Source organism: Ursus arctos, unplaced genomic scaffold (assembly GCF_023065955.2).
Source record: "Ursus arctos isolate Adak ecotype North America unplaced genomic scaffold, UrsArc2.0 scaffold_14, whole genome shotgun sequence".
Lineage (NCBI taxonomy): Eukaryota > Metazoa > Chordata > Mammalia > Carnivora > Ursidae > Ursus > Ursus arctos.
The window spans coordinates 26,900,758-26,928,647 of NW_026622808.1; the positions used below are offsets into that span (position 1 = coordinate 26,900,758).

At 48.5% G+C, this 27,890-nt stretch overlaps 1 protein-coding gene across 13 annotated transcripts in view; it reads right to left on the bottom strand.

Moving 5' to 3' along the window:
* Positions 1-27,890, bottom strand: part of EPS15L1 (epidermal growth factor receptor pathway substrate 15 like 1) — a 94,082-nt gene that overhangs the window by 55,854 nt on the left and 10,338 nt on the right. For 12 of the 13 annotated variants that reach the window (XM_044384760.3, XM_044384761.3, XM_026500426.4 and 9 more), the window contains exons 2-9: positions 15,192-15,233; positions 14,912-15,001; positions 14,411-14,458; positions 12,527-12,622; positions 11,782-11,844; positions 8,720-8,845; positions 5,119-5,178; positions 1,715-1,948 (exon numbers count right to left, since the gene is read on the bottom strand). In XM_044384760.3, coding sequence (XP_044240695.1) covers positions 1,715-1,948; positions 5,119-5,178; positions 8,720-8,845; positions 11,782-11,844; positions 12,527-12,622; positions 14,411-14,458; positions 14,912-15,001; positions 15,192-15,233 — 759 coding nt within the window. Of the gene's footprint in view, positions 1-1,714; positions 1,949-5,118; positions 5,179-8,719; positions 8,846-11,781; positions 11,845-12,526; positions 12,623-14,410; positions 14,459-14,911; positions 15,002-15,191; positions 15,234-27,890 lie in introns of those variants that run through there. The other variant, XM_057311597.1, reaches the window with a different exon arrangement.

The window sequence follows — 27,890 nt, forward strand, 5'->3', positions numbered from 1 at the left end:
CCTGGCCTTGCTGTGGTGGCCCCGGTGTGACTTGCACTCCGCAGGACTTGTGAGTCACCGACCTTAGTTTCGCAAATTTTCCTGATCGTTGTTGCCGAGGTACATTTTACAATTCTCACAAGAGCTGCAAAGACATTTGCTCTATCTGGGAAGTGTCAGGGGGCGGGGGTTCACCATAAGTCACAGGGGCCCAAGTGAGTGCCACAGGCATTCCTAGCAGACAGTGTCACTTACTGACAGACCAAGACCAACACAAGATGGTTTCCCATTTCTACTCATATGCGAACCTGCATAGCAGAGCCGGCTGGCCCTCTTAACGTCACCTGCACTGCTTGCCCTTTGAAGCCACAAATGGGGCAAAACACAAAGCATGACTCAGGATGGAACTCAGGATGTCACATTCTTGCATGTTTAGGTCACCTCAAGGTGCCTTTTTATAAAAGAGCCCTTTATGGTGTGCTACATTTGCCAGAACAAGAAAGGTCTTTTTGATACGTAAGACACTGCCTGCTGGGAGTCAGAGCCCCCACGCTGTCTTCCTAACAAGACACGGATGCCTCCCTTGCTCACCTGACACTCCTCATGTTTACCGAGCATCAGAGTACCTGAGATTTCTCCGACACTGAGATTATAACCAAGAACTAACTCTGCTCTCATGAAGGTGAGCGAAGGGATGTGGGAAGAAGAGACAGATGACAGATAATTAACTACATAACAGGCCAGGCATGGGAAATCTAGAACGCAGGGTGGACAGAGCGCAGGGCACACTTGCTGTGGTCACGCCCGAGCCTCCTGCTAAGGTGTCCCACGTGAGCGGCCTCACGATGCCAAGTGCTGGGGTATGATCTGGGAATGCACCTGCCCAGCAGAGGCACTGCCTGAGGCAGGAGGGACAGAGACAAGAGAAGAGAGCCAGAGGTGGGAGGAAGCTGAGTGTGTCTGAGGAAGGGTGGTATTTGTGTGCAAATGAATGAGAACAGTAACTTCGAATCCCTTGATGTTTGTGCCCCCACCCCAGAATTTGTATGTTAAAACCCTAGCCCCAATGTGATGGTATTGGGAAGTGGGGCGTTTGGCAGGTGATTAGGTCATGAGGGTGGAGCTCCATGAATGAGATCACTGCCACCATAGAAAAGCCCCAGAGAGCTCCCTCGTCCTTTGCACCACGTGAAGACATGGCGAGAAAACCATCTGTGAACCCGGAATCAGGGTCTCATCAGACACTGAATCTGCCAGTGCCTGAATCTGACTTCCCAACCTCCAGATTTTCTGTGAGAAATAAATGCTTGTCACAGTCACCTAGTCTATCGTACTCCGTTATACTCAAACGGACGAAGATACCAACCATAAATATTGTTTTAAAAAAAACCGTAATCATGGGGACGCCTGGGTGGCCCAGTCGGTTAAGCGTCTGCTTTCGGCTCAGGTCATGATCCCAGGGTCCTGGGATCGAGCCCCACGTCAGGCTCCTTGCTCAGTGGGGAGTCTGCTTCTCCCTCTGCCTGCTGCTCCCCCTGTGCTCTCTCTGACAAATAAATAAATAAAATATTTTAAAAATATTTTTAAAAAATAAATAATAAAAAATAAAAACCATAATCACACATGTTAACTTTCTGGGGTCCCAAATTAACTTGCTCCCAAGGAACACCTGGCTGGGACTTTACAGGTGCACATGGCGGCTCTGAGAAGCAGCCGCACACAGAGGGCCCCGTACCTGTGTTTGCTTGATGCTGTGCTTGGGAGACAAGCTTCCCGTGCTGTTCAGGCTGCTGACGCTGCCGTGGGAAGGTGTGGAGCGCAGGCTGTCTTTCGGCGGGGGGCTGGCGGGCAGCACAGGCACAGCACCTGGGAACACCGTCTTCTTCCTCTTGGAAGGTGGGATGAGGGATGGGGGCAGGACAGAGGGCACAGGTTCCTTCTCGAGGGCTCGGTACACCAGGTGCATCGCCTTTGAGTGCGAAAGAGAATTACATTCAGGTGGCCAGCCGCAGGCCATGGGCGAGGAGAGGGCAGCTCTTTCCAGGACTGCAGTGACAGGACAGAGACTGCTCTTTTCGAGGTCACTTCCAAGCTGAACAGTTTAAAAAATAAGCCTTTCCTGATGCGTTCTCTTCCAATGCATCATTTTTCCAAGATGTGTTTAATCAATGTAAGACCAACATGAGCCCAAAAGGAATTCAATCATGCCAGACTTCACGCATGTCCCTTTACCACACAGCTCCAGGGCTGGTGAGCCTCCAGGTATTGGAATTTGGAAGTCTAAAGATACTCTGCGACCGTGTGTACTTCCTGCTTCAGGCAGGCAGAGGAAAGAAACTGTCTAATAGAAAGATTTAAGTGCATTTTAAAGTGTAACAAAACCAGGGGTCCCTGGTGACTCTCTGATTTCAACTGGGGTCATGTCCACGCTGGGCGTGGAGCCTGCTTAAGAGTCTCTCTCTCCATCTTCCCTCTGCCCCTCCCCACCCCGCCTCTCTCTAAAAGAGAAAAAAAAAGTCACAAAAATCGAACCAACATTAAAACCCTTCCCACTTAAAAATATTCCTTAAGCTGCTATGTGACTACAGACCAGATCGCTAACACAGGTAAAATTTACCATCACTTAAAAACACTACAGAATGTTAAACCCAGAGAGTGATGAAAAGAAACCCAAATGACACAATTTTAAGACCCATTTACAGAACAATATAAATCTCGGCTGAAATGATGGGACATGATAAAAACAAAACACGAATGGAAACGCGGGGCTCCTGAGGCTCCTGAGAAGAGAGGGGGACGTGCTCGGGTTCACTCTGGGCCCGCCAAACCATTCCTGGGGATCACCCCAAGACCAGTTCAACGATACACACACCTCAAGTCCAATGCAGTCAGAGGAAATACAAAAACTAAATAATGAGGGACTGGGGGATGGGGAAGCCAGTGTTCAAAGGGGACAGGGTTTCAATTTTGCAGGATGACAGGTCCTGGAGATGGGCGGTGGTGACAGCTGCACAGCCATGTGAAAGTATTAATGCCACTGAACCACCCACTTAAAAATGGTTATGATGGTAAATTTTATGTTCTATATATTTTACCACAGTAAAAAAATAATAATAGGGGCACCTGGGATGGCTCAGTCAGTTGAGTGCCTGACTCCTGATTTTGGCTCAGGTTCTGATCTAAGGGTCCTGAGATCCAGCCCTGCGCTGGACTCTGGGCTCAGTGTGGTGTCTGCTTGAAATTCTCTCTCTCCCTCTCCCCCTGCCCCTACTCATGTTCACTCCCTGTGTGCATGCGCTCTCTAATAAATATACAAATAAATCTTAAAAAAATAAAAATAAAACACCTGCCCCTAACTATAAGAAGCTACTTTGTTTTACTTCGTTTGAGATTTAAGGAAACAAGGTGAGTGAATAAATCCCATGAGTGGGAAAGATCAAAGCTGTGAGGTGGAGGGAAGGGAAGAATGAGAGGAGAGAAAGAATGACACAGGCCCAGGGTGAGGAGGGCTGGCCTGCGAGGACACGAGCCTGGCTGCTGGGCAGCTGAACAGAAAGGTGGGGAGCTACAGGGGTGCGGAGGGAGCAGCTGCATGGGAAGGCAGCCCATAGGACAGGAGAGCCCTGATCAACACACAGACACACCACCGCCATTAAAAGGAGAAGAGGGCAGGAGTGCCAGGGCTCTGGCACAGACATAAGCAGACCTGAAAGCAGACGGTGGTGCCTTGGGGCACCTGCTGGGCACATCCACATGTATGCGTACTTCCAGCTCTGTCTACTGAAGGTCCTGAAAGCAGTGGCACCCCAGGGGCACTGAGAGCCCCCAGAGCCCACATCCTGGTTTCTAACATCATTCTCCACTACATGGAACCGGGGCTCCCTGGAGAAACAGGGCTGGGGCAGGAAATACACGGGAGGAGCCGGGAGCATCACACTATGCCAAAGGAAGCAAGTGCTCAGACAATGATGTGACCGAAGGACAAAGGAGCCAGCTGGGAGGAGCTCCCAAAGGGCAAAATAAATCACGCCACTAAAAGATTATAAACCGTGAACACAGGATGCAGCCCTGACTCCACTCTGATACCAGCTCCTTATAGTAGAAGGCTAACTAGAAAACATGCAAGAAGTGCCAGAATTAGAAACTCGTCCTGCAACCACCATAATCCTCACTCAATCGGGAGAGACTCCTGGGAGGGCTTGAAAACTAGCAGGTGAGAGGTGGGGAGTAATGCGGAGTCCAGTCCCCACATGTCTCCCACAAGAGACTGAGCACGCAGGGAGAGAGTGACGCTGCAGGAAGAAACCTGCAGCCTCCACAGACCGCAATCAAGGTTGATACCATGTCGACAACATGGGGTAAGTATCACTGGTCCAGCCGACAGCACGTACCCCAAGAGAAACAAGCATCACCTCAGTGGGGTCCTGCCCCACACAAGTGCATGGCCTGGAAACATGAGGAATCATGAGGAAACAGCCGATATCCCCAAGCTGAGGGACACTCTACAAACTGCTGGCCTGCGCTCTTCAAAATGCCCATGAGACAGAGACAAACGGAGCTGCAGAATATAACACAGGAGGCTGGAACTTCTCTGCTGCAAAGGACGTTTGGGGACAACTACCAGGGTCTGAATAATATCCTTTGATAATACAGAGCGACATATTAACGTAGAAACTATACGATAAGACACATAATAGATAGTATGATTAATTAGACAATGCCAGTGTTAATTTCCTGATTTTGAACTAGACACTGGGTATATAAGAGAATACCTTGGTTTTAGGAAATACACACTCAAGTATTCTAGGGCAAAAGGGTATGGTGTCTGCAACTAACTCCAAAATGGCTCAAAGGAAAATTTTAGGTGTACACACACACACACACACACACACACACACACACACACGGCGAGAGAGGGAGGGAGGAGGATAAAGCAATGTGGTAACATAATATCACTGGGGAATGTGACTGAAGGGTATTCAAAAGAATTCTCTGTATTACTGTCGCTTTTCTTTAAATCCAAAGTATATAAAAATAAACACTTTTTAAAAATCAGAGGAAAAAAAAAAAAAAAGCACGACTCGAGAAACATTTCCCTCCTCAGCAGAGTGGGAAAAAAGAGTCACAGCAGGGGCCTACCACAGCAAACTCATCTCTGTCCAGGTGCCCATCCTTGTCGATGTCACTGAGGTCCCAGACCTGCAAGGGAAAGAGAGCAAGGCTTACTGGGGAGGGAAGCATGTGGGCCAGAACTCAGATTCTGAGTGCTCGGTGCATAGCAGGGTTAAGACGAGGCAATAACAATGCATCTGAGAACCAGTCGCTGGGTTCTCTGAAAATCCATCAGCTGAGGAAGCATCGTCAATTCCAAGATCCTTTTTGTTATATTATGTTCATCTTCTCAAACAAATGATCATAATTATAACCATGTCCACCTTGGTTTTTTCTTTACCCTCTTACAAGGAATTCTCAGATAGAAAAAATGTTTTGGTTTCGGCACAGGTGTTGCTCCGAACACAAGCCCCCCGCCATTCACCCTGTGCAGGGCCGTGGGTATGCGTTTACCACTGGTGGATGGTGCCACCAAGCATGCCTGGCCCACCTAGCACCTTGAGGATGAGGCAGGCAGGTCCAGGTTCCTACTTTGGGTCAAAGGCCAGGTGTCAGATTTTCTAAAGTACAATCAAAGCACCAGCTTCCTGACCCAAGTCAGCCCCACCCCCAACCAGCAGGCCAGCCTGCATCATGCAATGCTGGGCACGGCGCCAGTGCCCAGAGCTAAGCAGACACTTTAGTGTCCAAGCGTGGTGCTTCACGTGCTGGTCCCCTCTCAGGTCAATCATAAGCAACATCAGCCCAGGGACATTTGTCATGTGCAGGTCCTCCTCCCCAGCCCTGCTGCTGTCCTTGACTTGGGCCTCTCTAATACACGACAGAGGCCACAGCCTCCAGCTGGCCTCTTTGCCTCTAACCCTTTCCCGAGGGTTACCACGGGGACTGTTCTAGAATACGCTCTGAGCCTGTCCCCTAGACTGGCACATGGAGCCCTCGGTGCCCTACGCAGGTCCCTGCACTGCAGCCCAGCTTCCAGGGGCTCCACCTTGATCTCTAGGGAGCCCAAACCGTTCACAGTCCCTTCAAGCACAGAGATGCCCTTTCAGAGGCATTCTGCATCAGGCTGAATGCTTTATGCCTCCGGCTTCAATTTAGGAAGCAGAGGTTCACAAAGAGTAACTTTTCCAAAGATATGGCACTTGCTCGGGGAACTAGGACTGGAACAAGACTTTCTGGCTCCGCGCCTCTCCCCACCCAGGGCCTCTCCACCTCAGCACCACTGACAATCGGGACTGCGTCACCCTCTGTGGTGGGGCTGACCTGGGCACCGCATGGTGTTGAGCAGTGTCCCCGGCCTCCACCCACCGATGCCAACAACACCCGACTGAGGTGGGACAACCAGAACCGTCTCCAGATACTGCTGAACATCCCTGGGGGAGAAGTACCTCGTAAGAACACCAGCCCTCCCCAGCACACCTCTGCTCATGCAGTCATGAGCCTGGCCTTCCTCTCCCATCGTCAGCCACCCATCTCTTCACTCTGGAGGACACGACCCAGAAATGCCTACTCTAGGAAGCCTTCCCTGCCTGCCCTGTGCCCCCTCTGCCACTGTCCTCACCAGGCAGAACCACAATTATCAGGGAGGCAATGGGCAGTAGGGGGTCACCAGGGAAGAATGAGGACTCTGGGGACCACCTAGGGCCCCATTCCCCTCTCTATGAGACCCCGAGAAGCGTACTGGCCACTCTGAAGTCCCCCTTTTCCTCATCTAGAAAATGGAAGGGACATCATCCATAACAAGGCAGTTCCAAGTCCTGAAGGACTTCATTCATGCAAAGTGCTCTAACGGGGGTTGGCATTTAGTAAGCCCTCAATAAATATGATAAATATTATGATCTTAACCATTATTTATTTATTTGACCTCCTGGACTACATCTAATTTCATCCTCATCTTCCCGGTGCTCAGCACAAGGCCTGGCCCGGAGCAGACTCCAAACTTCCTGAATGACTAAATGGATGGCTGGTGCACAGATGCACAGACAAATGAACACAAGCACGAATGCACGGACGCACAAGTGCACTGACGTGTGCATCACGGAGAGACGGGAGCACAGATGGATGGGTGCACAGTCATGAACACATGCGTGTGCGGGTAGGGATAAGTGCGTGCATGGCTGCATGGACGCGGATGGACATGTACATGCTTGAATGGGTGCACATAAGGCTCGCGTGTGCAGAAAAGGAGGGAAGGCGAGCGCAGCAGGTGAGAAGCGACCCGTGTGCCACGAGACCTGGAGCCCGGGCAGATCTGCAGCATGCGCCCCTCCCAGCCACAGTTCCCCTTCTAATGATGCACACTCCACCTCTGTCAGCCTCTCTGTCTTGTTCAGGATCTGGCTCTAGAATAGGATTACATCCAGTTGTCAGGTGTTCTGCAAGGACTGCTAAATAAACGCACACAATGTGCAGGCCAGGGTCGCCCCATCCCGCTGTGATTCGAACTCATGCTCTGTGAAGACGCTTGGTCCCCATCACAGAGCTCCACCTACACCATGCCACAGCCAAGAGGGAACAAAGGGATCTGAGAGAGTCCCCTTTCTTAGTGGCCTTCTTTCAAAACAAAGTATTAAGATGGGCTCTACCTGGGTCCTATCAAATGGGTCAGAGTCCACAAAAGTCATACTCAAACAGAAACATTATTAGGTGAATCCAAGGGACAAGAATTTGCACCTTTCCCAAAAGTTCTACTAAATGTCATGAGCTAGACCCCCAGGGGTCGCCCGGGGCAGCAGGGACTATGCTCAGTCCCCTGCTCTGGGCCTGTGCCTGCCACGTCGCTGTCATCCAATCCATACAGATGACAGCATCCATCCCTTCTCAGTGCGGAGCGGGAAACTCAGCAGGGACGGCCTTGTGGAACTGGGCTTTGTGGACAGAGCAAACACACGGGGCCGTGATGCAAACCTCACTGGAGGGAAGACAGTCTGGACTAGAAAGCTGTATCTAAAAACCTTGTATTTAATAGGAACAAAACTAAGGGCTTTTTTTTTAAGAGAACACATAAAATTTTTTCTAAACTTGCAAATTTAAAGTACCTTTATCTGAAGCTCATAGCCAGAAAAAAGTAATTAAAAATAGAAAAGAGGGGTGCCTGGGTGGCACAGGCATCCAACTCTTGGTGTCGGCTCAGGTCTGACCAAGCCCCATGTTGGGCTCCACACTTGGTGCAGAGTCTGCTTGAGATTCTCTCTCCCCCTCTCTCTCTGCCCCTCACACTCATGGGCTCTCTTTCTCTAAAATAAATAAATAAATCTTTAAAAAAAATAGAAAAGAAGCAAAGAGTTCTAGACATACACTCCCGTACTTCTCCCCAGAAGCACACAGAGTAGGGGAAATCCCAGGTTCAAATCTCACCTCTGACTGTCTTTGGGCCCTGGGCAGCAAGTTCGCTTCTGAGGCTGCCTCCCCAGGCGTGCAATGGGCCCACACAGGCTGGAGAGCATCTGTGAGCTACATCTATGGGGCCCTAAGCCAACTTGACCATAGCAAGTTCTCCATGCGCATCGGCTCTTACAAAGGCCCCAACGGTGCATGGCCGTGTGTAAAGCCTCATACATGTGCGTGGAGAGCAAGCTTGGGGCGGATGGAAGTCAGAAGCAGTGCAGGATGTGAGAGAACCACTTACCCGGCCCAGGACATCAAGAGGCAGCTTTGAGTTCATGAGGACTGGCTTGACTTTGTCTCCAGAGAGCAAACCATTGATGGGTAAGAGGCTTTCAAAAATTCCGTCGAATTTTGCCTTTTCTTCTACCTAGTTGGAAAAAATAGCCTGAGTGAGTAAAAAAAGGGTGCCTGTGGGAGAGTCCAAAATGAGCTCTGACCTGAAGCTGAATGAAAACAGGCAAGGACCTGCCACTGGCCTCCCTAAAAGCACAGGATGTCTTACAGCAGTTTCAGAGTGAACATCTGACCTGAAGGAAAGAGCTCCCTGGCAACTATGAACCTGGCAGCTATGAACCTGGCAGCCAAGGTCAATGGGAGACAGGACCTGGCCGTGGGCCTTGCTCTCCACCACAGGGGCTGCCTGGGAGACAAAGATCACTCCTACCTCCCTCCTAGGAGCGAGCTAGGACGAGAAAGATGCAAGTGTGAATGGGTTTTCGTTAAGACTAACATCTAAATCTGGATATCAACCTACGGAACTAAAAGAGCTCAAGAACCAAAAATAAAAATAAACCAAAGACTTAAGCAACCAATTATCAAAATCAACTTTAAGAACAGGAAGTCCTCTCAGAGTAAAAAAATAAACAATAAAAGCTCCCCATGAACAGAGAGGTCTGAACAGGACCTACAACGCAGAGTAGCAGCTACAGCCACTGTGAAATGTGAAATGCGGCTGGCGTGTAAAAGGGGCCGTCGGTGAGGCGGGTCTGCACAGGGGCAGTCTGCCCTCCTCTGGAAACGAAACGCACAGTGACTGGACCCAGGGGGTGGCAGATCCCTCACCACCTGCTCTGCCCACGACCTGGAGCCACAGGGAGCACTAAGAAACCCTCACAAGCGTCCGTCGACAGAATGGATAACCAAAATGTGGGGCATCCACACAATGGAATATTCTTCAGCCTCAAAAACAGGAGATTTGGACCCAGGCTACAACACGGATGAACCCTGAGGACCTCATGCTGATTGAAATAAGCCAGACACCGAAGGTCAGGTATTGTATGATTCCACTTCTATGAGGTCCCTTGAGGAGTCATATTCTCAGGGACAAGTAGACTGGTGGGCGCCAGGGGCTGGGGCAGGGAGGGGAGGGGGGTGTTAGTGTTTAATGGAGACAGAGTTTCAGTCTGGAGCAATGAGAAAGTTCTAGAGATGGACGGTGGAGATGGCTGCACAACAGTGTGAATGTACCTAACGCTACTGAACTGTATGCTTAAAAATGGTCAAGATGAACCATGAGAGACTGTGGACTCTGGGAAACAAACTGAGGGCTTCAGAGGGGAGGGGGGTGGGGAATGGGATAGGCTGGTGATGGGTAGTAAGGAGGGCACGTATTGCATGGAGCACTGGGTGTTATACGCAAGTAATGAATCATGGAACATTACATCAAAAACTAGGGATGTACTGTATGGTGACTAATATAATATAATAAAAAATTATTATTAAAAAAAAATGGTCAAGATGGGTGGCTCAGTCGGATGAGTGTCTTACTCTCGGTTTTGGCTTAGGTCATGATCTCAGGGTTGAGTGATCAAGCCCTGCGTTGGGCTCCCTGCTCAACACAGTGTCTGCTTGAAATTCTCTCTCCCCTGCCCCTCCCCTCTATGCGTGTGTACATCCGTATGTGTGTGCGCGGGCATACGCGCATTTTCTCAAAAATAAATAAATATTTTTTAAAAATGGTCAAGATGGTGAACTTCATGTCACATATACTTTACCACAATTAAAAAGAAAACAGAAAGGAGAGCGCATGCAGACACCGTACGCATGAGGCAGTGGAAGCGTGGAGAAGGTGAGCGCCGTGTGTCCCCCTTGAGTGTCTGGAATTCCGCCCACCGGCTCGCTGCTTTGAGAAACCCAGCAGCTCTCCCAACGGAAAGAACATTTGGCACTTCAGCTTTGTCAACGTTTCTCTGACGGAAACGGCTGACTCTCTCTTGAAGAGAGTCTACCCCCATCACAGCACCAAGCCTGCCCAGCCTCCCGTGAGAGGCCCCGCAGCCTCCTCCAGCGCCAGCCCGTCTCATGAGGTCCCAACACAGCCCTGCCAGAAAGGGACGGGAACGGTTCAAGGAATACAAGCTCTCTGGCATCGTTTTCCAACAAAGCAGCTCTTTTTCGAAGTAGGTGCCGTGCAACTGGACTACCAAGAAGGAACTCCTCTGGTACTGTGACTGCCGCCGGCCAAGCGCTCAGCCGCTTCCAGAGGGGACTCTGCCATTCCTGGATCACGTGAGGTCTCCTCCTGCCCCGTCCCTGCACAAACCTCCCCTTCTCCAAACCCTTCCAAGGATGGAACAGAAAAACCGTGTAAAAACAGGACAAATGTACTTGAGGTGGGGCGGGGGGAGGGGTTCTTTATTTTATAGCAAAACTGTTATTAATGTCAGTACTTAAGCCAAATAAATGTGAGAAAATGTGACAATCTCCTTACAACTGAGGAGTGAGGAGGTCTCAGTATCTGGGGGACCATCTCCATGTCCCACACTCATTTCCTTTAGCACTAACTCTGACCCTATGAGAGGTTACCACTTGTGTCTTTCTTTGCTGCTTCTAGAAAGACTTGGGACATGGAGACCGTCCCCCCAGGTACAGAGAGAAGCTTTTCAAAAAGCAATGAGAGCATCAGAAAGGAATAACAACGGTCTAGAAATAAAAGCGAGAGCTACAGACGCAACTTGGAGCTCCTCACACTTGCAAGTTCTCACAACTGCCCCTTCTATCCTGATTAACCAACCCAGGCAGGAAAAACCACAGAACGCGACCCAGAAATGCAAAATATAACTGTAAAATTTTAAGAATCCATTGCCTGAAACTCAGCTAACTGCCTTAGCAGGGCAACGCCCAAAAAGGTCACGGCCATTTCAAAAGATTTTAATCTGAAAGAGTGTCTTGGTTAAATTCTGTGGCAAACTCACTCTGAAACAGAATAGATACAATCATCCCATGCAACGTTTTGAACACCATAAATGGCTAAAACAACTGCACATGAAGGACGGGTGAGGGGCGCCGCCGGGGGTCACTTACCCTCACAGCCCAATGGGCCTCTGCGGATGGCGGTGCGACCATGAGAGGGCTGCTGGTGTCGTGCTATAAAGGAAGAGAAACAGTCTGCTGTGGCTGGCACGGAATTCAACTACAGAGGATGTTGTGTGTGCAAAGGACACACATTTCAAAGTGCTTTCAAAATGGGGAAAGACCTCAAGTAGTTAAACACAGAATTACTATAAGCCCCAGCAATTCCACTCTGAGGTACAGACCCAAGAGACCTAAAACAGGTGTGCAAACAAATCCCAGAATATGAATTGTCATGTCTACCAACAAAGGAATGGATGGACCACGGAATGCGATGTGACTCAGCAATGAAAAGGAACCGAGCACTGATATCCTCTACAGAGCAAATGATCCCTGGAAATATGATGCTGAGTGAAAGCAGCCAGATCTATGATTCCATAAAATGCCCACAACAGGCAAATCCATGCACACAGAGAGATGAACGGCTGCCACAGGCTGGGGGAGGGGAATCCCATGAGTGATTAGTTAGTGGGTAAAGGGTTTCTTTTTGGGTTGATGAACACCTTCTGGAACTGGGGGGGGGGGGGCGGGTTGTACAATACTGTGAATGTACTAAATGTCACTAAGTTGTTCACTTTAAAATGGTGAGTTTAGGTTGTATGAATTCCACCTTGATTAAAAAAAGAGAGAGAGAGAAAACACAGATCAACAGATGATATTAGAAGAGCACAAAGAACTCCAGGATTTTGACACTTACGAATTTAGGTGGCGGCATGTTCAAATTCAGATTGCTCAACGTAACTTCGTGGCCGCTCTGTGCACAGGCCACTAGTCTCAGTGCAACATAGAAACCCTGCAAATCCAAAAAAGAGGGAGGTGTAAACACTAGCCGGCTGGCCATGACAGGAGGAAAACTGTCTGCAGCCACGGGCTTTGGGAGAGAGGGACTTCACTTCACTGCAACAATGAAGACTCAATGTGCAAAAGTCACTTAAAGTGTCAAGCTGAACAGATCTCCCCCTGGGAGCACCGTTTAAATGAATATGCCAAGTGGACTCAGTCCATTGCACTCTGGACACTGCTAAATTTCACATAAATGTATTTTTTATACCTTTATTATTTTTTAAGAAAGCTTTATGCCCAACATGGGGCTTGAACTCATGACCCTGAGATCGAGTCACAAGCTCTACTGGCTGAGCCAGCCAGGCGCCCTCAAATAAATGTATTTTAAGCAACGATGAGCTCCCAACATTTAGGAAAGTGCTAAATTAGATAAGTAGCAGCCTAGAGTTTAAGATTATAAATAAATGATGATTCAAATATGTGTTGACTTTTTAAAAAGGGTTTGAAATAGACATAGTTGTTTGGGAACCAACACTCACGATTCACTGTGATCCCCTCGGCCTTGCTGAAGATAGTCTCTCCCACTCACCCCCCATGGTGAGGTGAGATCCACATTAAAAGACCTGAACTAGGCCATCAGGGGCCTTTGCTCCTCCCAACCCTTCTCCTAACCAAGAGCCGGCTATGCCACAGGCTTAGTGGACTCACACAGCATCATCTAATTTTTTTTAATTGATCAAATAGCCTGAGAACATGAACTGTTTTAAAGCTATAAACACAATTACAGTTTTAAAAACATCCTCAAAGAGATAAGCGCTAGATCAGCCTTTCTCAGACTGATGTCCACAGAATGCCCGTGTGGAATGTACAGAAAAGGAGATGTGAGAAAGCTTCCAGGAGCTGCAATACACAAAGTTAACAGGTTTCTCGTCCACAAGGATCCTCAGAATCTTTCAACATGCAGACGTACAGTGTGAATCTCAAGGAAGGGAAAGGATAGTGCTTTCCCAATGGATCAGATCATGGACACTAGGACACCAGGAATGACATTCCTTGGGATACAGTTTGGGGGAAAACTGAACTAAATTAAAATACGACCATTTAAAATCATTTGTAAGTACTATAGATTTCCATTTACAGAACATTCTCAAAATGACAAAATCATGCTAGAGAAGGAACCAGTGGGTTGCCAGGGGTTAGGGTGTGATTACCGCTGGGCAACACGAGAGAGATTCTTTTGGGGGCCAGGCAGTTCTGTGTCCCGACTCTGGTGATCATTACATGAATCTGTGCAAGTGATAAAATTACACAGAACTATACACACCACCACCACCACCCCCCGCCCAAAAAAGTCCACGTAAAACCGGCCAGCTCCAAGCAAGGCCTCTAGTTTAGCACCACGCTGGCCTCTGAGCATCATGCTATGGTGACGTCAGTAAGCAGCTCTCGCTGTGGGGAGCTGAGGAAGGATACACCGGAACTCTCTGAACTGTTTTTGCAACTTCCATGAGTCTTAAGTTATTTCAAAATAGATCAGTTTGAAAACATTTTCATCACTTGTAAGCACACAAAATACTAAAAGATACACTAACTATGAAAGATGCTCCAAGTGTTCAAAAGACCTTTATTTCAAAATGAAACCTTCCCGTGTTTATAGTCTGATAGCCGCACTCATGCCTAGTAATACTTCTCCGTGGTGGTAACAAGGAAGGAAGTGCAGAGGCGACCCAGCCTGCGGGGCTCTGGCCCAAGTCCCTCCACTTGCTCTGTGTGTATGTGTATATACATGTATATATACCTGTTTGTCCAAGAACCCTTTACCTTCTGGGTCGGCCAAGTCCCATATCTGCGGAAACACAAAAATGCTCATGAGTGCAACTGCCTATCACTGCCCATTTATTCACAGAACAGGAGCCACTGCCAGCACGGTGTGGGCCTTACGCGTCGGCTGGCGTGGCCGTTCCTGAGCTGTGGGTGAGGCGGCAAACTTGGAACAGGTGAATGACCTGCTGCCCATGGCCACACAGCTGGTCAGTGGCAGAGTCTCGAGAACCCCCAGGTCTAGTTGGCTCCAAAGCCAAAATGAACCCATAAGCTGTCAAGATCCCAAAAGGCCTCAGGCCTCTTGTCAGCTGCCCAAGCAGTAAGTGGAACATCCACCAGTTACAGCCCAAGAGGCTCCCAGTGGCCAGCCCACTCCCCAGGAGGCACAGCCCCTAGAAGAAGGGTCTGGTCTTCAGCGGCCAGGGCAGCCCTGAGGGTGGCCTCAGAAGAGAGGTCACTATCTGTCGTCACATACCTTCCCAAGGATAATGTCTGAGAGCCCGGACTTCTTTAGAAAAAGCGCAGCTTCACTCGCCCCGACTCGCCCTGTGTATGCCGGGTCAACCTAGAATGGGGGAACAACTCTTGAGACAAGGCCTCAGCAAATAGACAGCAGATAATGCAGCCCACAGTGCACTGGCTACCGGCTGATCACTTGGAGGACAGAAAGGGACTAAACTGGCTTCTACTCGGGTGTGTGCCTCCCGAGACACGCCCTCTCTAAGTCAATCCAAAAAGACACCAGTGAAACTTACCTGCTTGTAATAAGATTCATATAATGGATTTCCAGTGGGAATCTGTAAATGAAAACCACAGACACTGGTCAAAAGTTGACACACACCCCCCCACCCCCCAAAAAAAGTCATCTTCTCAAAGTGTCATTACCAAAATGTACAACAGGGAAAATCAGAATGTGTGCACTTTAAGCGTCCTCTCTACAGACACTGCAGCTTGTTTTTAGACACAGATCTCACATACTTACTCAGTCTGGGAAGAAGAAACGCTAATGCTCTTTCACAAGTCCTCATTCCTACACAAACAACTTGGTACTCAGGAAGCAGCAGCCGAGGTGACTTCTATTCACCGAATGCAGGGATTTCAACGTGTCCAGGAGCTCAGAGGGAAAAGACACCTTATCCTCTGAGACTGTTTTCTGGTTCCAGAATCCAAACAGGAGTTTCTGTATGCCATCACGAATCACCAGACACGCAAGCTTTAGACTGATTTCCCTGCCCCAGATCTCATCCCCACCCAACCCGTCCTCAGCCAGCCACCAAGGGATACACACTGACTGGCCCCCGCTGGGAGAGAGCTGGCCAGTGACCACTCCTACTGCAACAGGCAGGAAGTCCAAAGTCCTCAGCTCGGCACAGAAGACACTCCACATTCCAACCATCAGATCCCCAAGACATTATTGTTTGGAGGTGACCACCGGCCCTAGGGTCATGTGATTCACTCAAGCCATGTCTGGATCTGGCGGCCCAGCCCTCACACTTTGCACTGTGTCCACAGCTTCTCTTCCCGACCTCAGTGAGCCGTCCCCCAGGGGGGGTGTCAGCTGGGGAAGGAATTAAGCAGCCACTACAATATCAGCTATAAAGGCTTACACATGTTGGTGTTTTGCCACGTGAAAGGAAACATTCCACAAGACTGCCACTGACTTAGTGAGCAAAGTGAAGAATACACAATTACACTTAATCGTACAGAAGAATGGGCACGGGAACCACTAAAGGCAAGGAGGATGGGGAAAGCGAGAACTGAATAAAAGGTGGGAGTACCGTGTTTATTTTAAAAGTCTTTGAATGCTGTCTTGTGATTTTTCATAATGAATAAAACTGGCGGAGATGGGTTCTTTCCAGTTACAATCACTGGATGTGAACCAGCCCAACACTTGCATATTGCTGTGGCATGAAGACTTGCTTCAGGTTAAAAATAATGCTGAGATTACGGTCAGCTTCTCTGGGGGATGCCAACACCTGCGAGCATATAAAGAAGCGAAAGTACAGAGAACACCACAGAGACAGAACGAAAATAGAAGGAAAAGAGCATGAAGACCTGAAAGGGGAGAGAAGAAAGTCAAAACAAAAAGAAAGGGGGAGATCTTGAAAAAGCAGAGAAAACTAAACACAGAGCAACATGAAAAGGAAAGCAAGGCTGTATGACAAAGGAGCCACGGCTTGAGAAAGAAAAGGGGACGACACACAGGAGAAGGATCGAGAGGTAAGTACACAGCTACAGTGGTTCTCTAGCTGGCTGCTTCCTCTGGCCTGGTGCGCTGGCCCGACAAGAGTCACTGCGGTGGGGGGGGTGTCTGTCACTCTCACCTCCTTCAGACCTTAGACCGCAGTGCCCACCATCACACCTCATGTCACCTCCCAGGTTTAAAACTCTGGGATGTTTCCACAGCACATATCGTCAGAGGAGGAAGGCAGACAGAGGAAGCCAAGTCAGGCAGGCTGTTTGTCAAGGTGACAGTGACCGGGTCCAGACAGCACATGGCCTGCCACTAGCTCAAAGGAATGGAGTGCACAAGCCCCAGAGGCCTCCACCTTGATGGCAAAGGTCCCCTTCCCACCAACAAATCAGAGAGGCTCACATCTGAAAGACATTTCCAGTGGGATTTTTTTTAAGATCTCAGGGTAGGCAAGAAAAGAGGTTTCCAAGCTGGTATAATTCCAGTGAAAAAAGGGTATTTGGGGCATACGGAGTTAACAACTGTTTCAAACTTCCCAAATGCTTCTGAGCTATCAGATCCATCATCAAGAACAAGACTCTGAATAAATCTGGAAAAGCCTCCAAAGCACCACAGCCAAAGCTCCAACAGTCTGTGCTAAAGGCTCATCCCCCAGATGGCCTGTGGCCAACTTTCAACCCCACACGATCTACAAGTGACCGGAAACCACATGAGTGTGCCTCAACTATTCCTCTCTATGGGAATCAACTTAGTCAAGCTGGGACAAGGATCACAGTTAGACGCTTCAATGTGATTACTCCTACTTCAGCTACTGCAAAAGCAGAAGGGGGGAAAGGGGAAAACATTAGATCTAGTTGGCACTTCCTCTGACCACCCCACCTCATCCCAGGGATGGTGGAGGCAGGTCTGCAAGCTGCCCAATGTGCCACCGAAACAGAGCTGAAGACACCTGCTGACAAGTGACACCTCAAATACCCCAATGACAGGCAGCCTATGTGGCCAGCTCCTGGGCAGAGACCACCGTCACAACCAGCTCACTGGTTGGTGCCCGCAGCAGCTCCCAGAGGGAGTGTTACAGCTGCTGGGACAGAGCATGCTGAGAGCGGATACTGGAGCTGTTCACTTCTGTCTGACCCCAAAGCGAGCCCAGGGCCAAGCCTGGGGCACAGGCAGAAAAGGGACGGGCCAGGGAATGACGCTTTCAATATAAGAAAGCTGCAGAGAGTAAGAGGATGCAGAGAGCTGGCCGAGGTCTTTGAAAATGGAAACAGGATGGAGCCAGCCGAGGATGTGATCTCCTTCGCCAGCCCACTCTGCGAAGGAGCCATCTTCAACTTGCAGGGACTGAATTATAGATGAGGATCAATCGTAACTTTCAATTTGACCATTCAGTTGCTCATCGTATCTCAAAATACTCAGAGATAACGTGAAAAGTTCCTGTGGCCTCTTCACTCTGTCCTCCAGCCTAGATGCAATTTACAAGCGGGGGTGATAGGGAAGGGGAGTGTACCGAGAACAAGTTCACAGCCTTCTGTTGGGAGGGCTTTAAAACACCATAGTTCATGTGAGCACATGCAATTTTAACACTGGAGAAAAGCAGCTTGAGATGAAGAACACAGCAGAACCACTTTGGAGGGGAAATCCTTTGAAGATCGGGGTTCTAGCCACTCCAAAACCTCTTAGGATTGAGCCCATCCAGCTCTGATCCCCGCTTTTGTCCAGAGGCAGGACCCTTCCTAAATCTTTATGCCTGAAACCAGGAGAATTCCCACTCTTCTGGGAAAAGATGCGCTTTCACGCCAAACAAAGCAATGAGTGCCAGACTTGCTCATTTCAAAATGGCATTTTTTAAAGCAAACCAGCTTTTAAGACTTTTGGAAAAAAGTTTAATTCCTTGTTCTGATAAATAGGAGGTCACATTTATGGAGCACTCACTGTTTCCTATCCCGTACCTCATTTAATCCTCCAACAACACTGTGGCACAGGTATACTGTTAGCCCCAATTTACAAGTGCTCAGACTGACAGTACAGAGCCAATGAGTGACAGCGCCAGAGGAGCACCCAGGTCATGTGGTCCTAACCAACTCTGCACGCTGCAAAAATAGCCCAGGCATGCCAGAGCTGGGCACCGGGTCACAGCACAGACTCCCATGTGTGGTAGCCCTGGGAAAATGCATGCACATGATCATGTGATGGTGCATTTTATTCAACCCAAGAGGTCAGAGTACAAGACTCAACCCGAGTACATAAACTGTCTTGAAAACCACTACAGCATGTCATTTCCCCCAGAAAACCAACACCCTATAACAGCTGTAATTTTCTTTTCTTTTTTTATTGTCATATATCTTTTTTTTTAATTCCAGTGTAGTCAGCACACAGTGTCATATTAGTTTCAGGTGTACAATAATAGCAATTCCACACTTCTGTAGATTACTCAGTGTTTATCAAGATAACTATTCTTTAATCCCCTCTGCCTGTTTCCCCCATCCCCACCCACCTCCCCTCTGGTAACCATCTGTTTGTTCTCTGTAGTTAAGAGTCTGTTTTTTGGGTTGTCTCTTTTTTCCTTTGTTCATTGTTTTATTTCTTAAATTCCACGTATGAGTGAAATCATGTGGTATTTGTCTTTGTCTGACTGGCTTATTTCACTTAGCATAATACCCTCTAGTTCCATCCACGTCGTTGCAAATGGCAAGATTTCAGTCTTCCTTCTGGCTAATAGTCCACTACATATATATACTGCCTCTTCTTTATCCATTCATATATTGATGGACAATTGGGCTGTTTCCACAGTTTGGCTCTTGCAAGTAATGCTGCAATGAACATAGGGGTGCATATATCCCTTCAAGTTAGTATTTTCGTACTCTTTGGGTAAATACTCAGTGGTGCGATTACTAGATTGTAGGGGAGTTCTACTTTAAATTTTTTGAGGAACCTCCATACTGTTTTCCAGAGTGGCTGTACCAGCTTGCATTCCCACCAACAGTGCATGAGGGCTCCTCTTTCTTCACATCCTCACCAACACTTGTTGTTTCTTGTGTTTTTGATTTTAGCCATTCTGACAGGTGTGAGGTGATATCTGATTGTGGTTTTGATTTGTATTTCCCTGATGATGAGTGATATTGGAAGAACAAATATTGCTAAAATATGTATACCACCCCCAGGCAATCTACATATTTAATGCAATCCCTATCAAAATACCAACAGGATTTTTCACAGAACTAGAACAAACAATCCTACAATTAGTATGGAACCACAGAAGACCCTGAACAGCCAAAGCAATCCTGAAAAAGAAAAGCAAAACTGGAGGTATCACAATTTGAGACTTCAAGTTACATGACAAAACTGTAGCAATCAAAACAGTATGGTGCTGGCACAAGATATAATGCACAGATAGATCAATGGAAACAGAATAGAAAGTCCAGAAATAAACCCACAATTATATGGTCAATTAATCTTCAACAAAGCAGGAAAGAATATCAATAGGGAAAAGACATTATCTTTAACAAAAGGTGTTGGGAAAACTGGACAGCAACATGCAGAAATGAAATTGGACCACTTTCTTATACCATACACAAAAATAAACTCAAAATGGATTAAGGACCCAAATGGGAGACCTAAAACCGTAAAGATCATAGAAGAGAGCACAGGCAGTAATTTCTCTGACACCAGTCATAGCAGCATTCTTCTAGACAGAGTCTCCTGAGGCAAGGGAAATAAAAGCAAAAATAAATTATTCGGACTCCATCAAAATAAAAGGCTTCTGGGGAGCCTGGGTGGCTCCGTCAGTTAAGCATCTGCCTTCGGCTCAGGTCATGATCCAGGGTCCTGGGATGGAGCCCCACATCAGGCTCCCTGCTCAGCGGGGAGCCTGCTTCTCCCTCTCCCTCTGCCTGCCGCTCCCCCTGCTTGTGTGCGCGCTCTCTCTCTCAAATAAATAAAATCTTAAAAAAAATAAAAATGAATAAAAGGATCTTTGAAAAAAAATAAATAAAAGTCTTCTGCACGGCAAAGGAATCAGCCAACAAAACTAAAAGACAACCTACTGAATGGGAGAAGATATTTACAAATGACATATCTGATAAAGGGTTAGTATCCAAAATATATAAAGAACTTATACAACTCAACACCAAAGAACCAAATAATCCAATTAAAAAATGGGCAGAAGATCTGAATAGACATTTCTCCAAAGAAGACATCCAGATGGCCAACAGACCCGTGAAAAGATGCTCAACATCACTCATCATCAGGGATATGCAAATGGTGTATTTTCAATCAAGTTGACAAGTTTTGCAGGAATTAGGCAAGTAACACCCAAAGACAGCCCAGTCTGTGTTTCTACTTGGAAAACCAAATGCTGACACAAAAATGCAGCCCATGGAGCACGTGGCTGGCTCAGTCAGAGAAGCATGCAACTCTCAATCTCAGGGTCGTGACTTCAAGCCCCACACTGGGTGTAGAGAGGACTTAAATAAATAAAACTTAAAATAATAAAACCGCAGCCCAAAGAAGTGCTCACTTGACAGTCCTTACGTTTCTGCCTTCCACTCAGCGCTGGCTGCCCTCACTGCTTGCAAAGTCATTATCTTGGCTATGTGCGCAGTCATATTCTGCAGCTGAGGAAACTGGGATTTAGCTCGGCAACGTTCAAAAACATCAGAGAACACTAGGGCGTCCCTAACCTCCCAGCAACTGAGAGCTCTCTCCAACTGCCCCATAAGAGGTTTCTAAACCAGAGCTAAGGTAAACCTTGCTGAGAGAAGGAGAACACTGATGTGAGAGACAGCTCTTATAAATCACAAGAAAAAAAGATACCCTAGTTTTAAAATAAACAAAGTATAAGATAAAAGCGATTCAGAAAGAAAAGACACAGAAAAGTTGGGGGAAATGTTCAATTTCCATACTGCAAAATAGAGGGAAGCACCAGCATTTGCTATCAGGCTGGCAGAGTCGGCAAGGGGGGAACGAGCATCCTGGGTCCTGTGGGTGGGAAGACGATCAACTGGCTTTCCTGCAGGGCGATGCAGCACGCGCAGTTAACATGTACAGCCCCGATGCGCAGGTTTCACTTGATTCCTACCAAACTCCAGCAAGATTTTTTGTAGATAAAAATAAGATTATTCTAAAATGTATAGAGACAGGCAAAGGAACCAAAATAGCTAAAACAATTTTGAAGAAGAAAAAAAAAATTGGGAGGAATCAGTCTACCTGATTTCAAGTCTCGCTGTAAGGCATCATGGCAGTGATGAAGGGTAGACACACAGAGCCATGGAACACAACGGAGAGCCCAGAAACAGAGCCACATGGGTGTGGCCGACCGACTACTGACAGAGGTGCAGGGCCATTCATGGGGAAAGAGGCCTGCCTGGCATACGGTGCTGAAGCAACTGGACATTTAGAGGAAGAAAATGAGCCTCAATCTAAGTCTCACACTTTCTACAAAAATTCACTCCAAATGGGTCACAGGCTTAAATGGAAAAACTTAAATGGAAAAACGGAATATTCAGGATCAAGGGCTGGGCAAAGAGTTCTTAGACTTGATACCAAAAGCCTGACTCATACAAGGAAAAACTGAGAAACTGGACCTCATCAAAATTAAAAATGTTTATTCTGTGAAGGACCTCATCAAAATTAAAAATGTTTATTCTGTGAAAGACCATGGTAAGATGATGACGAGCCAAGTCACAGAAATATTTGCAAATCACAGATCTGACAAAGGATTAGTATCTGAAATATATAAAGAACTCTCAAAATTATTCAGTGGCACAAAAGCAAACGATAGGGGAGCGGGGTGGTGCCTGGCTGGCGCAGTGGGTGCAGCATGCGACTCAGTCTTGGGGTAGTGAGTTCAAGCCCCACGTTGGGTGTAGAGTTTGCTTAAAAAAAGGGGGGGGGCAAATGATCAAATGAGAATACAGACCAAAGAGATGAAGAGACATTTCACCCAAGGGGACACACAGAGGGCAAGTAAGCCCATGAAAAGATGGTCAGCATAGGTTAGTCATTAGGGAAATGCAAATCAGAACCACAGGGAGATGGCACCACACACGTAACAAAATGGCGAAAATAACAATGACACCAGTGAGCACGCAGAGAAGCTGGATCACTCACAGGTGGACAGTGGGAAGGTAAAAATGTACAGCTACTCTGGAAAACAGTTCAGCAGTATCTTAAAAAGAACTAAGCCTGTGACTGATAACAAGACCCAGTGACTGTCCTGGGCATTCATCCAGAGAAATGAAGACTTGGGTTCACATAACAACCTGTACTCAGATGTTTAGTGAAGGCTGATTCATAGCTGCCCCAAACTGGACACACACACCAGATGTCCTTTGATGGGGGACTGGTTAAATGAACTGTGACACCCCCCCCACCCCACACTGTGGAATACCACTTGGCAATGAAAAATGCCAAGGAATGAACTACTGACATGCACAACAACCCAGAAGAATCTCCAGGGGATTATGCTAAGTAAAAAAGGCCAATCTCCAAAGGTTATGTGCTGAATGATTCCATTATATAACATCACTAAAATGCTGAACTTCTGGAAATGAACAGATTAGTGGGTGCCAGAGGTGAAGGAAGGCATGGGAGTGGCTAAAAGGGCCAAGAGGAGGGATCCCTGTGTGGGATGGAACCTGTCTTATCTGACTGCAGCAATGTCAAAGTTTTGGTTGTGGGGGCGCCTGGGTAGCTCGGTCGTTAAGCATCTGCCTTTGGCTCAGGGCATGATCCCGGAGTCCTGGGATCGAGCCCCACATCGGGCTCCTCCGCTGGGAGCCTGCTTCTTCCTCTCTCCCACTCCCCCTGCTTGTGTTCCCTCTCTCTGTCAAATAAATAAGTAAAATCTTAAAAAAAAAAAAAAGTTTTGGTTGTGATGGTTGGTGTACTACAGATTTGTAAAGTGTTACCACAGCAGGAAACGGAGTGAAGAATACACAGGATCACTCTGCATTATTTTTCTCAAGTGCATGTAAATCTATAATTATCTCAAAATAAATTTTAAAAAGAGTGAGAGAGAACGGAGACCTCACAATCAAGTAACAAGGTGACATTCTGAGACAATCAGGCAAATATGAATACAGACTGGCTATCAATGGGGTAATACTAAGGTATGATCAAGTGTGTAAGGGGTTGATGTGGCACTGTGGTTATGTAAAGATAAATGGTCTTCTTGTCAGAGATGCAAATTGAAATAAGATTTCTGAGATTTATTCTTTTTTAAGATTTATTTATTTATTTTGAGAGAGAGAGAGAGCAGCAAGAGCATGGGGGAAAGGGACAGAGGGAGAGGGAGGGAGAATCTCGAGCACACTCTGCGCTGGGCGCAGAGCCTGACCCAGGGCTTGATCTCACAATCCTGAGATCACAACCCGAGCCAAAATCAAGAGCTGGGACGCCAAACCGACTGAGCCACGTATGCACCCCAATTTCTGAGATTTAAAATAAAAACTTCAGAAATAAAAATGTATATGGCAGAGGAGGTCAAGGGATGGTAGACAAGTGCAGAGATTTGCAAAACGGTATTTGTTTGGGTGCCTGGCTGGCTCAGTTGGTAGAGCATATGACTCTCAATCTCAGCGTCATGAGTTCAAGTCCCACATTAGGCATGGAGCCTACTTAAAAAAAAAATCGCATTTGTTGTAAACGGGTGGTGGGCACATGGGAGTTCATTAAACTCTTCCCTCTACTTTGAGTGTGTGTTTACATAATTAAAGACCAACATTTGATGTGTTTCTGCTTTGGCAGGGATGCTAACGGTACAAGCCACTTCAGGTGTTAAGTACGATAAACAAAGAGCAGCTTTATCACCAGCAGTGTGATACTTTTGACAAACAATAAAAACTAGCACTTCTTTACCACACACATACACACAACCCCTTCTGCTACTGTGAGGCCTCTCCCCGAGGGTCTGCCCCGAGGAAGTGATCAACTATGCAGGAGGTGGGGAAAGGCAAGAGCTTGTATCAGTTCACCCTGCTGGAGAGCAAGGAATACCCGTGACAGCAGAGGCTGGACCCAGGCGAGGATCCCGCATAGCAGTAAAACAGCATGGGCAGAACATTTACAAGCGGGGTATGATCGTCAGGTATTTGCCAAATGCAAAGGGAGGGCCCAAACCAGCACAGCCAGTGATGACCCAGCTGGTAAGCCCACAGCGATCACATATGCACATGGACCTGAATGTGGCAGGACGGACGCCACAGGCTAACACTGATTCCTACCAGTGAACTGGTTCCCCATACCCACCCCATGGCTTTCTGAGTTCACCAGTGTTCTACATTAGTGCACACTGCTTTTGTAAATAAGACAGAAAAGGGAAAGAGCCACATACAAGAAGAGGGATCCGAAGATAATATGACTCTCCCTGGAGACCCAAATGATCGCCATGACAAAGATGTGTACCTGCCATTCAGCACAGCATGCAGGGCCTCCGTCCAACCCACTCAGAACTCAAGGCCTGCGGTGGGGACACGACACGGGGGGGAAGGCCTATAGTCCCCACCTACAAGGAGAACCAAAGAGCAAGAGAACCATGCCCCGAAGTTTAGACACACAATGAAGCATCAAGGTGAACAAGACAGCCAGATGGAGTTCAGGGCCAGGAACTATCAGCAGGAACGCAGACTCAAGGTGTAAAAGCTTCAGCGCTCCCACGAGACCACTGCTCTTGGCCCCATCTATCAGAAACGGAAATAAAAGAGAAACGAGGTCACTTGAGGCAACCTTCCCACCCTGACACACCACCCTGTCCTACACTGAGTTCCGAAGGTCTCCGCCCACACCTCTTGGCCTGGCGCTCCTAGCACTGGGGGAAGCAGAACCACAGTGAGGTCAACAGTGCCACCAGACAGACGTGGACTCGAGTCCTATCCCACCACCAGAGTACTGTGCAACCCTGGGGAGGGCGAGCAGTCTCTCTGTGCCTCAGTTTCTTCATCGCATTCCCACCACCAGAGCCTGGCATTGGGTGAGCATTCCTCCAACGCTGGCTGTTTATCGCCCCGTTCTCCTCCTTGTCCTCTCCTTCCACCTGCTGCCATGTGAAATCCTATCCCATCCCTAGAAATGTCCCCTCAGGCCATTCCACTTCAAACTACTGACCTCCTACCTACTCTTCACAGAAAACTTCCTGAAAGAGTGGTCTGCCCTTGGGCCTTGAAATTCATTCATTCACTCATTCAGCAAACACACATTAAGTCCACACAATGAGGAGGAATCAAGGATACAAAAGGGTGTGAGACAGAGCTCTAGGGCTCAAGATAGGGAGACAGGAAGGCAAAGTGAGCACCGGACTACAGCACAAGGTGCCAAGGGACATGAGGGCTACGACAGCAGGAGGCACAGCTGAAGCCTCCAGAGCCTGAGCCAGGGCTCAGGGATGGGCAAGGTGGATTCCAGGGCAGAGGGGGCCGGCAGGGACTTGGGGTCATTCGGCACGGTTTCAGCCTGCCAGGAAGGGTGGACAGTGAGGTAAGAGGGTCTGTGCCCGCCCTGCTGAGATGCCCAGAACATGATCCCCGCAGCGAGCTGAGCAGATTTGCACAGAGGCAGTGAACTGTATAGGCACTTAGCTACGCGGAGTGAGTGACGGGGGAGTGACCAGGGGGAGACTTCGGTAGGCCTCCAGGAGGATGAAGCCAAGGAGTGCAGCCACTCACTGTGCACAGACACAAAGAAAGGGGGCTGTTCACCTTTAAACATGCTTCTCTGGGATGTCCCTATGGGACATGGAAGTGGAAATCTCATTCCCATTCAAGCAGTTTCTACAGAGCGTCTTGCAGAGCTCCTAGTCTGGAAGAAAATGTCATTACATGTGACAACGCACACAGAAGGCAGCCAAGTGCTCAGAGGAACAGACAGGGATGGCGGGGGCACTCAGCAGCCCAGACACTCACCTGTGAGGCTGGGGAGACCGACACTGCCCAGCTGAGCCTGCCCGAGGGGATACAAGACAACAAGCACGCCTAGGAGCACCTACGCTGAAGCACTGGGGCGTAGACAGGCCTGCAACACGGATGGAAAGAGACACCACTGGTGGGAAAACACCAAGGGAGCAGGGTCCTGAAGGGAGCAGGGGACGGGCAGGTAGGGAGGGGTATGGGGTTGAGGGTGGCCACACAGAGGACAGGTGGATGGGACTGGAAAGGGTCAGACAAAAAGGAGTTCCTGGGACCTTGCCCAGACAGCTTGGCAGAGCATGGAGCAGATTCTAGCCCATTCTCCCAAAAATGCTGTTTAAGCTCAAAAGCGGCCCTGGCCTCCCCAGAGCCTCCCTGGATATCGCTCTTCCCAGCATCTCAGAGAACAGCACCCGTCCATTCTGTCCTTCCTTCCTCTGCACAGAGGACCAGGCCCTGAACAGACTCACAGGGGTGACAGCTCAGCAGTAAGGGCCCCTACACAGCAGGGCACCTACTGCCTTCCTTGAGAATGCCCTCTTCTCACAGTGCTCCCAACTCTCCCCAAGTGTGCCCTGAATCTTCCCAAAATTCCTTTCCTAGATCAGCCACCCTGGGGTTCCAACGTCTCTGCCATATGCTGAGCCCTGGCCCGATACTTTGCCATCCCTTCAGCAGGCATGCTGCCCAGCACTCGGGGACCCCCAGCGGGATCAGGTCGGCCGCTCTCCATGCCCCTCCCCTCCTCTCTGAGGGTGGCATCATCAGCCTCCCAGCACCCACTGCTCTTCTACAGAGCCTGGGTCTTCTAGGCACCAGGTACCCAGTAGGCTCCCAGATTGAGCAAGACAGTCGCCACTGCCGAGGTGGAGCGGAGCATCAGGTCCAGTCAGGGAACAAATACAGAAGAGCAAACATGCTGGCAGGAGCCGGGAGGGGAATTCACATGGTCATTCCCCAGCTCAGAAAAGACGCTGTGGCTGGCGAAGAGCGTGAGGTTCCAACCCTCAGCCTAGCTCTCGAGGTGCCCCACAGCCATCCCCTGGCCCTGCTGGGCTAATTTCACTACTCCCCCGCTGCCCACCACACACGCACTCCCTGGACACTCACACTCACTCACACTTGCACACACTCGCAAACACACAGCGCTCAATCCCAGCTCTCCTTCCTGCTCTGGCAGGTTCTCTACATACTGGGCACCGGATGCTCCTTCTCTGGGCACAAATTACTCCCTATGCCTGGCGGGGGGCACTGTGCCTGCTCAAGGCCAATTACCTCCCAGCCCCGCAACCGAGCCCCTGCTTTAAAAACTTCCCCAATTCCCCAACTGAAATGAGTCTCTCTCTCCTCCACATTCG